General features: G+C 52.7%; 2 protein-coding genes across 2 annotated transcripts; one reads left to right on the top strand and one right to left on the bottom strand.

Annotated features, from left to right (window-relative positions):
* Window positions 1-865: 865 nt before the first annotated feature.
* On the top strand, window positions 866-8,792 carry rhbdl1 (rhomboid, veinlet-like 1 (Drosophila); the record flags this gene model as incomplete). Its single annotated transcript, XM_030340854.1, is given in 4 exon segments — window positions 866-966; window positions 1,456-1,516; window positions 5,070-8,536; window positions 8,701-8,792. Coding segments are annotated over 3 exon segments (434 nt in total), but the record flags the coding sequence as incomplete, so codon positions are not given.
* Window positions 8,472-9,897, bottom strand: LOC115531569 (uncharacterized PPE family protein PPE24-like). Its single transcript, XM_030340921.1, has 2 exons — window positions 9,879-9,897; window positions 8,472-9,463 (listed from the first exon to the last, which is right to left on the bottom strand). Exons 1-2 carry the CDS (start codon window positions 9,895-9,897, stop codon window positions 8,472-8,474), a joined length of 1,011 nt encoding a protein of 336 aa, XP_030196781.1.
* Between the last annotated feature and the right edge of the window lie 967 nt (window positions 9,898-10,864).

Below are 10,864 nucleotides of genomic sequence, written 5' to 3'. Positions count from 1 at the left end.
ACATTGCGGAACAAGTTTGTGCCTGTGCTATTTGTGGAGATAACAAATCAACGTTGCATCTCTTGGCCAAGAAGGAAGAGTTGAGGAAGAAATGGTTGGATTGGAAATTCATTTATTCATTCACGGGGCACGGTTCTTTCTTGGCCAAGAGATCTCTCTCTCTCTCTCTCTCTCTCTCTCTCTCTCTCTCTCTCTCTCTCTCTCTCTCTCTCTCTCTCTCTCTCTTAGTCTCTCTGAAAGTTTAATTGTTGTTATTACTGTGACGGACAGTGCTGTTCGCCAATCAGAGGCGAGACATTTGCATGTCATGAATATTCATAAGTAAGAGTCATGATCCTGTCTTTCCTCCCCACCCAGCTCCTCCACACTAGAACAGCGTGAAACAGGAGCACCAGAACCGACTCACAGGGCATTCATGCTGCTAGTGACCACCGCGAAATTAATGAAAAAACTAAGCAATGACAACTTTAAGGTGCAATAATCACTCTCCCTCTCCCCTCCCTCTCTCTCCCCCTCTCCCATCTCCCCCTCCCTCCCCCCTCCCTCTCCCCCCTCCCCCTCCATCTCCCTCTCCCTCCCTCTCTCTCCCCTCCCTCTCCCTCCCTCTCTCCCCCTCTCTCCCCCTCCCTCTCCCTCTTCCCTCCCTCTCTCTCCCTCTCTCCCATCTCCCCCTCCCTCTCTCTCCCCCTCTCCCCTCCCTCTCCCTCCCCCCCTCCCTCTCCCCCCCTCCCACCCCCCCTCCCCCTCCCCCTCCCTCTCCCTCACTCTCTCTCCACTCCCTCCCCCTCCCTCTCCCTCCCCCCTCCCTCTATCTCCCCCTCTCCCTCTCTCCTCCCCCCTCCCTCTCCCTCTCCCGCCCCTGCAGGCTCTCTAACGGTGTCCATCACTGACATGCGCGCCCCGGTGGTGGGGGGCTCCGGGGGGGTCTACGCTCTGTGCTCCGCTCATCTGGCCAACGTCGTCATGGTAACCACCGCTGCCATGTTTGCCCCCTCCGTTGTCGTCGGCAGATAACAGAATCCATGAGAAACAAAATGTCAGCTGCATTGGCTGGGGGGGGGGGGCGAAGGAGAGAGAGGGGAGGCTAGGGACAGAGGGAGGGGGGGGGGGGAGAGAAAGTGAGCGAGGGGGGGAGAGAAGAAGAGAGAGAGTACATGGTCGGGTTAGCATGGGAGGGAGATAGAGAGAGGGAGGAGGAGAGAGAGAGAGAGAGAGAGAGAGAGAGAGGGGGGGGGGGGCAGAGAGAGAGAGAGAGAGAGAGAGAGAGAGAGAGAGGGGGGGGGGGCAGAGAGAGAGAGAGAGAGAGAGCCTCTCTCAGCCTCTGTCCCAGTATGAAGGCCTTACGGGGCCAGATCCACCCGGCAGGCCGCTGAGACCAGTGTGTACCAGTGTGTGTCTGGTGTTGTGTGTCCCCCGTGTGCGCCTGGTTCTGAGCTTGTGTTCCTTGTGTTACAGAACTGGGCGGGGATGCGCTGTCCCTACAAGCTGCTCCGGATGATCCTGGCTTTGGTCTGCAGTGAGTCCACTACTCCGCCATCGTTAGTTCAAAGCATTTCAACGTAACCCTTCTCACTGGCGCTCCTCTCCATTCTAACATCGTCACGCCATCATCAGACCGGGTGCTGGTCCTGCTGCTCAGTATTATAGATCCTGATGGGTTATGATTGGTCTAAAGTCGTATGTTCCTATTGGATGGAGTGAAGAGAGGTGAGTCACACCGCATGGCTGTGTGTTTCAAGATCTGCGTGTGGTCTGATTCACTCTTCATTACTCAGCAATATGTTGGGTCCATCTGTCCACTGTCTCCTTCCAACACACTACAGCAACAAGCAGCTCCCCCATCGAGAGCTTCACATAGCACATCAATAATTCATTAAATCCACAACAATATTCCCTCTTTGAGATGAGATTAAAACCTCATTTGGGTACCTTTATCTCGGGCCAAAGAACTAGCTTAACCAAGACTCTTAAAATGTCCTTTCAAAGAGAGCTGGCAGTGGAACGGTTACTGGAACTAATGGATAGATGATAGATGATAGATGATAGATGATAGATACAACTTATTCAACTGAATCCACCTGCATGGGGAGCCAGACTGGAGACTAGTCTCTGCCGGGATCTCCACCATCACCCATCACCATGCACCCGTCACCATGCATCCATCACCCATCACCATGCACCCGTCACCATGCATCCATCACCCATCACCATCACCCATCACCATGCATCCATCACACATCACCATCACCCATCACCATGCATCCATCACATCACCAATCACATCACCATCACCCATCACTATGCACCCATCACACATCACCATCACCAAGCATCCGTCACCATGCACCCATCACCCATCACCATCACCCATCACCCATCACCCATCACCCATCACCAGGCCTAAAAAAAAAAAAAGTTTGGTTCCTGTTGGTTGTCAGTTGAGGTCATGGGTAGGTAGGGAATTTATTTTATTTTTTTATTTTATTTTTTCCAGCGGCAGCGAATGATAGGTAGGTTGTTTTCATTTAAAAACGAGAAAATTCGCTCATCCTTGTACAGAATGAAGAGGTGCTGTACAAAAACGTAATCATAGTTTGCATAAATTTTATTTATTTTTTTAGAAAGCTCATAAAATAATTTGGGTCGCACATATATTGACAGGGTCGGTCGGAAACCGGAACCAAACACATTTTTTTTTTAGGCCCCATCTCCCATCACATCACATGTTTCTCGAGTGTGTTGTGGTTCTAAGGTGTGTGTGGTTCTGAGGTGCGTGTGGTTCTAGCGTGCTGTGGTTCTAGTGTGCTGTGGTTCTAGCGTGCTGTGGTTCTAGCGTGCTGTGGTTCTAGCGTGCTGTGGTTCTAAGGTGTGTGTGGTTCTAGCGTGCTGTGGTTCTAGCGTGCTGTGGTTCTAGCGTGCTGTGGTTCTAGCGTGCTGTGGCTCTGAGGTGTGTGTGGTTCTAGCGTGCTGTGGTTCTAGTGTGCTGTGGTTCTAGCGTGCTGTGGTTCTAGCGTGCTGTGGTTCTAGTGTGCTGTGGCTCTGAGGTGTGTGTGGTTGTAGCGTGCTGTGGTTCTAGCGTGCTGTGGTTCTAGCGTGCTGTGGTTCTAGCGTGCTGTGGCTCTGAAGTGTGTGTGGTTCTAGCGTGCTGTGGTTCTAGCGTGCTGTGGTTCTAGCGTGCTGTGGCTCTAGCGTGCTGTGGCTCTAGCGTGCTGTGGTTCTAGCGTGCTGTGGCTCTGAGGTGTGTGTGGTTCTAGCGTGCTGTGGTTCTAGCGTGCTGTGGTTCTAGCGTGCTGTGGCTCTAGCGTGCTGTGGCTCTAGCGTGCTGTGGTTCTAGCGTGCTGTGGTTCTAGCGTGCTGTGGTTCTAGCGTGCTGTGGCTCTGAGGTGTGTGTGGTTCTAGCGTGCTGTGGCTCTAGCGTGCTGTGGCTCTAGCGTGCTGTGGTTCTAGCGTGCTGTGGTTCTAGCGTGCTGTGGCTCTGAGGTGTGTGTGGTTCTAGCGTGCTGTGGTTCTAGCGTGCTGTGGTTCTAGCGTGCTGTGGTTCTAGCGTGCTGTGGCTCTAGCGTGCTGTGGCTCTAGCGTGCTGTGGTTCTAGCGTGCTGTGGCTCTAGCGTGCTGTGGTTCTAGCGTGCTGTGGTTCTAGCGTGCTGTGGCTCTAGCGTGCTGTGGTTCTAGCGTGCTGTGGCTCTAGCGTGCTGTGGCTCTAGCGTGCTGTGGTTCTAGCGTGCTGTGGCTCTGAGGTGTGTGTGGTTCTAGCGTGCTGTGGCTCTAGCGTGCTGTGGTTCTAGCGTGCTGTGGTTCTAGCGTGCTGTGGCTCTGAGGTGTGTGTGGCTCTAGCGTGCTGTGGTTCTAGCGTGCTGTGGCTCTAGCGTGCTGTGGCTCTAGCGTGCTGTGGTTCTAGCGTGCTGTGGCTCTGAGGTGTGTGTGGTTCTAGCGTGCTGTGGCTCTAGCGTGCTGTGGCTCTAGCGTGCTGTGGCTCTAGCGTGCTGTGGTTCTAGCGTGCTGTGGCTCTAGCGTGCTGTGGTTCTAGCGTGCTGTGGTTCTAGCGTGCTGTGGCTCTAGCGTGCTGTGGTTCTAGCGTGCTGTGGCTCTAGCGTGCTGTGGTTCTAGCGTGCTGTGGCTCTGAGGTGTGTGTGGTTCTAGCGTGCTGTGGCTCTAGCGTGCTGTGGTTCTAGCGTGCTGTGGTTCTAGCGTGCTGTGGCTCTGAGGTGTGTGTGGCTCTAGCGTGCTGTGGTTCTAGCGTGCTGTGGCTCTAGCGTGCTGTGGTTCTAGCGTGCTGTGGTTCTAGCGTGCTGTGGCTCTAGCGTGCTGTGGTTCTAGCGTGCTGTGGTTCTAGCGTGCTGTGGCTCTAGCGTGCTGTGGTTCTAGCGTGCTGTGGTTCTAGCGTGCTGTGGTTCTAGCGTGCTGTGGTTCTAGCGTGCTGTGGTTCTAGCGTGCTGTTCTAGCGTGCTGTGGTTCTAGCGTGCTGTGGTTCTAGCGTGCTGTGGCTCTGAGGTGTGTGTGGTTCTAGCGTGCTGTGGTTCTAGCGTGCTGTGGTTCTAGCGTGCTGTGGCTCTAGCGTGCTGTGGCTCTAGCGTGCTGTGGTGCTAGCGTGCTGTGGCTCTGAGGTGTGTGTGGTTCTAGCGTGCTGTGGTTCTAGCGTGCTGTGGCTCTAGCGTGCTGTGGTTCTAGCGTGCTGTGGTTCTAGCGTGCTGTGGCTCTAGCGTGCTGTGGCTCTAGCGTGCTGTGGCTCTAGCGTGCTGTGGTTCTAGCGTGCTGTGGTTCTAGCGTGCTGTGGCTCTGAGGTGTGTGTGGTTCTAGCGTGCTGTGGCTTTAGCGTGCTGTGGTTCTAGCGTGCTGTGGCTCTGAGGTGTGTGTGGTTCTAGCGTGCTGTGGTTCTAGCGTGCTGTGGTTCTAGCGTGCTGTGGCTCTGAGGTGTGTGTGGTTCTAGCGTGCTGTGGCTCTGAGGTGTGTGTGGCTCTAGCGTGCTGTGGCTCTGAGGTGTGTGTGGCTCTAGCGTGCTGTGGCTCTAGCGTGCTGTGGTTCTAGCGTGCTGTGGTTCTAGCGTGCTGTGTCTCTGCGTGTGTCCGCAGTGAGCTCGGAGGTGGGCCGGGCGGTGTGGCTGCGGTTCTCCCCCCCCCTGCCCTCGGCCGGGCCCCAGCCCAGCTTCATGGCCCACCTGTCGGGGGCGGTGGTGGGCATCAGCATGGGGCTGCTCATCCTGCGCAGCTACGAGGAGAGCCTGCAGCGCCAGTGCACCTGGTGGGTCATCGTCTTCTCCTTCATCACCTTCCTCCTCTTCGCCATCTTCTGGAACATCTTCGCCTACGAGCTGCTGGGGGTCCAGATCCCGGCCCCGCCCTGATGAAGACCCCCCCTTTAGGGGTGTCTCAACCCGCGGGGGGGGGGGGGGGGTGTATGCGGGTTCCTCATGGACGCTGGCCCCTCCCCTTCAGTGGGGGGGGGTCTCCATACACACGCATGGACTCCGGCCCCTCCCCTTTAGTGGGGGGGGCCTTTTGGTTTTGTTTTCAGGAATACTCTCTATTTAAATCCAGCTGTTATTCCCTCCAGATCTGAACAAACAATGTTTTTTTTACAGATACTCACCAGGAGAGATTAGAGAGCAGCCTGCTGACTTACAGCCTCGTAAGCAGGCTTGTGTCTTTTATAAATTTAAATATATAATAACCAATCAGCTTTCACTTCCCAGAATGCATTTCTGAAGTCATTCATGTCCTCCATGTTGGCCCTTTACAGACCCTGTGAAATGTAAATATCCCAGTGCACTCTGGGAAGCTTTCATCTATGACAATGCGAGCAAACATTGAGCAACAGCAACGAGCAGTGGTCGTATTAGAGATGAAATATTTCATTTATTTTATATTGTTGTCTTTTTTCTTCTGCAAAGCAGCTTACCAGCGTGAGTCTGTGCAGCCTGGAAACAGCCTGGAAACAGCCTGGAAACAGCCCCAAAGTAGCATGGCCCTCACGACCTGACCCGCCCCGCAGGGCTACAGGGGTCCCAGTAGGTCCCAGTAGGCCTACAGTCCCTCCCAGTAGGGCTACAGGGCTCCCAGTAGGGCCCAGTAGGCCTACAGTCCCTCCCAGTAGGGCTACAGGGGTCCCAGTAGGGCTACAGGGGTCCCAGTAGAGCTACAGGGCTCCCAGTAGGCCTACAGTCCCTCCCAGTCCCTCCCAGTAGGTCCCGGTAGGGCTACAGGGCTCCCAGTAGGTCCCAGTAGGGCTACAGGGCTCCCAGTAGGTCCCAGTAGGTCTACAGGGCTCCCAGTAGGGCTACAGGGCTCCCAGTAGGTCCTGGTAGGGCTACAGGGCTCCCAGTAGGTCCCAGTAGGCCTACAGTCCCTCCCACTAGGGCTACAGGGCTCCCAGTAGGTCCCAGTAGGTCTACAGGGCTCCCAGTAGGTCCCAGTAGGTCTACAGGGCTCGGTGGTTGTATGTTCAAATGTTCATCTGAAGAAGTGTTTCCTTCCACGGGGTCTCAGAACGGTCTCCTCCGCCGACACTGTGGACACGGTACCCATCAGCAGAGAGGGAGCAGCTCTCTGCAGGACCCTGAAGGAACCTCGGTCCTCTGAGGACCTGTCTCACACCCCGGTCCTCTGAGGACCTGTCTGTCTGACTCACAGGTCCTCTGAGGACCTGTCTCACACACAGGTCCGTCACTCGCGAACCACAAACCTTCAAAACGCTGTGTAGAATATTATAGAGTCGAGAAGACGAGGCGTTTAAAAGGCCTGTTTCTGATCCACTGCCTACTACACACACACACACACACACACACACACACACACACACACACACACACACACACACACCTGTCCATGCCCTAACTCACAGGCAGGGGACAGGTGTGTCATCTGGTGAACTTTGACCTTCTTGCCCCAGAGGGCGTTAGGACGAGCCGGCCGGTCCCCGTCCCTCTCTCTGCGTTGTAAAGGAGTGTTCCCACAACAAGGAGAGCGTTGATACGTTCCCTCCGTTCGATTCCATGTTGATAGTGGATGTGTATATTGTATGTTCATAATTAAGAGTATATTTATTTGTGTTTTTTTCCTTTATGAATAAGAGAATCCTTGTTGGCTGTGTTCTGCTGACGTCCTGTTTGAGGGTTCTGAAGCAGAACCCGGTGTCGTGGTTCTGCTCACAGTTTAAGCCTCAGCAGAACAATCCAGTGCTGTCTTCAGGACTTCATTCGCCATCGCCGTTCAATATTTCTGCGTGTAAACGATCAGATAATATTTTGCATTGTGAATATTCAAAAAGATATGTTAGGAAACGGAAGAAGCAAACTTAATTTTTTGCAAATACATGCCTGTAAAATACCACTAAATCTAGGAGATGTTCATGTAGCTAGGAACATTTTGCCGATGTGCTTACCAGATGATATGCTAGGGCAGCAGACCTCTTAAAGGACCCAGTCATGAACTTCAGTCCAGTACTGTAGTTCTCATTAAACCAGAGATCCTCTCACTTCTGCTCTAGAAACGGTTTGGAAAAAGATTCACTTCAGTAGAAAGTAAATTCAGTTCATCCAAGGACAGCCGGACACATTCTTTTTATCTATTATTCATGTCGTCTGGCCTCTCCGGTAGAAAAAAAATTTCTTTGACCTTTCCCATTTGGTTGTAAACCATCTCTCCAGTCTATTAAGGGATGGATGCAAGGTCATAAAGAGAAAAAGATAAACCATGTCTCATCACATCTTAACCCCCTCTGTGGTTCATGTCCAGGATGGACGGCTCTGCTCGGGTCTCCTGTAAACGTCAGGGGAGCCCAGTCAGAATTAATAATGAACCCACTCCCTGACCTGGGGAAGACTAGCAAAACAGGGGGGGAGCCTCATCTAAGCCTCATCATCTTCATTGTAGATTCTTGTTGCCCTCTTGACCTTTTAAAACACAGCCTGAACCTTGGTTAAGGGCCTTAATTCATTTGTAATCTTTTGATATTCATTCATCTCTTATTGTTTCATGTGTTCATCTCCCTGTAACCTGCTGTCATCTTAAAGGACCCAGGTGTGTTGGAAACTGCAATCCCAGTAGGCTGTTTCCTGGCTTTGATCCATGCTTGATCCCCCTATACATAGCCCGCTCCTCCATCTCCTCCTCCTCTTCCTCTTCCTGCTCCTCCTCCTCCTCCTGCCTCTCCTTTTCTTCCTCCTGCTCCTCTTCCTCCCCCTCCTCCTCCTCCTCCTGATCCTCCATCCTCCTGCTCCCCGTCCTGAAGGAGGCGCTGTGAGGACAGCATGAGGACGGGGAGCAGGACAGGATGTAAACATACATATATATATATATATGGATACATGGATATATATATATCGATGTATACACATTATATATCTATATATATTCTGTATACATATATATAAAAGTACATATTATGCATATATACTTGTCTATATATATATTGTATATACATATATATATATATATGTAAATGGCTTTCTGTGGTTCCAGACGTGACCCTGACCCTCACTCAGCTCCTCGCTGCTGGTCTAATAAAGTCTGGTTTATACCGTCTGGTGTAGTGAGGGCTGGTGTAGTGCTGGTGTAGTGAGGGTGTAGTGAGGGCTGGTCTGGTGTAGTGAGGGCTGGTGTAGTGCTGGTGTAGTGAGGTCTGGTGTAGTGAGGGCTGGTGTAGTGAGGGCTGGTGTAGTGAGGGCTGGTGTAGTGCTGGTGTAGTGAGGGCTGGTGTAGTGAGGTCTGGTGTAGTGAGGGCTGGTGTAGTGAGGGCTGGTGTAGTGAGGGCTGGTGTAGTGAGGGCTGGTGTAGTGAGGGCTGGTGTAGTGAGGTCTGGTGTAGTGAGGGCTGGTCTGGTGTAGTGAGGGCTGGTGTAGTGAGGTCTGGTGTAGTGAGGGCTGGTGTAGTGCTGGTGTAGTGAGGTCTGGTGTAGTGAGGGCTGGTGTAGTGAGGGCTGGTGTAGTGAGGGCTGGTGTAGTGAGGGCTGGTGTAGTGAGGGTGTAGTGAGGGCTGGTCTGTTGTAGTGAGGGCTGGTGTAGTGAGGTCTGGTGTAGTGAGGGCTGCTGTAGTGAGGTCTGGTGTAGCGAGGGCTGGTGTAGCAAGGGTTGGTGTAGTGAGGGTGTAGTGAGGGCTGGTCTGGTGTAGTGAGGTCTGGTGTAGTGAGGGCTGGTCTGGTGTAGTGAGGGCTGGTGTAGTGAGGGCTGCTGTAGTGAGGTCTGGTGTAGCGAGGGCTGGTGTAGTGAGGGCTGGTGTAGTGAGGGTGTAGTGAGGGCTGGTCTGGTGTAGTGAGGGCTGGTGTAGTGAGGTCTGGTGTAGTGAGGGCTGGTGTAGTGAGGGCTGGTCTGGTGTAGTGAGGTCTGGTGTAGTGAGGGCTGGTCTGGTGTAGTAAGGTCTGGTGTAGTGAGGGCTGGTCTGGTGTAGGGAGGTCTGGTGTAGTGAGGGCTGGTGTAGTGAGGGCTGGTGTAGTGAGGGCTGGTGTAGTGAAGTCTGGAGCTCGGCGGTCGCTCAGTGGGTTTGCTCCTCATCTGCCTCTCCTCTGTATTCCCTGTTCTTGTATTTGTTCCTCCTGGGCTTCGATGCCCTTGTTGTGTTTAAACTGACATGTTGTCTCGTGCCATACGGTTCTAGTGCCATTACCCTTCTTTATGTTTGTTACTTGTTGATTTCTAACCCACTGTGTGTAGAGCCCAATGCCTTGACTGTAGCCCCCCAGAGGGCTGGGCTGCAGGCCGTCTGGGCACCATCCAGGCTACTCCTGTCTTGGGAACACGTCTCCGGGCTGTGTGGGAGGGCGTTGTGTCTGTAGTTGCTGTCTGGATGACTGCCAGCCGGTTATGTTGTCTGCCTCCACTACTTGACCAGCGGCTGAGTGAAGCCTGTGGAAGTACAGCAGGCCACCGTAGCACGAGACAGACTTACTGTCATCACCAACAAACATCTCTGGATGCCCGTGGCTCGGTCCTCCAATGCCAACAGACCCCCGGGGCGTCGCAGAGACCCCCGCGCCTCCCTCCACTTGCAAACTAGCCAATAAACAGAAAGATTGTGCAATTACGCTCCCTGACATTAATCCAATAACATGTCATTTTACTGTGAAGCCTCTGGGAGCCTCGTCCACACTCAACAACGGGCCGGATGGTCGTCGTTACTGGTGCTGCTTTTATCCATATGATGTGTTACTGCTGTCTCCCCGTCGCTAGACACCCCAGGCTTTGGTTATACAGCCGCAGGCGACAGTCAGGATCAGTTCTCAAAGTGCCAACCTGACGTTAAGCTGGCAGACGCTGGGGTCTGGTCCGGGACTGCAGGTCGCTCTCTGATCTCCACGGTGCAAATCAACCTGTTCTACACTGAGTGGGCCGTCAGCTAGGGGGACGCACAGGTGAGCTCAGAGAGGCCGGGGTTAAAGGTCGTCTCCTTAACCCCAGACTGTATCGGTGAGCTCAGAGAGGCGGGGGGTTAAAGGTCGTCTGCTGACCTGCATTACCAACATGGTGCCACCGGCTGTCCACTGTCAGCCACTCCCAGCTCGACCCAGAGCCAAGTTTACAACACTCGATATTAAGCTATTTTTCTTGGGGATGAAGGAACTTGATGAAAAATAAATTGACAAAATATGGATCATTTATATAATAGTCCTCATTATTTCATGATCTATTGTACTTTTCAAATGTGAACAGAACAATTTTATATTGTGTATATCTATCTTTTTATATATATATATATATATATACACTGTATATATATATATATATTTAAAGATATTGTTTTATTTTGTACTGTTCATTGTACTCGCTTTTCATTTAGGGAACATCATGATTAAAGAACAATACTGTGGCAACTTGTCTGCTGTGCTTCCTACACCTCTCCCCCCTCACACCTCTCCCCTCTCCTCCTCCTCTCTA

This window comes from Gadus morhua, chromosome 18 (genome assembly GCF_902167405.1).
Source record: "Gadus morhua chromosome 18, gadMor3.0, whole genome shotgun sequence".
NCBI lineage: Eukaryota > Metazoa > Chordata > Actinopteri > Gadiformes > Gadidae > Gadus > Gadus morhua.
This window is presented reverse-complemented; position numbering and strand designations above follow the sequence as displayed.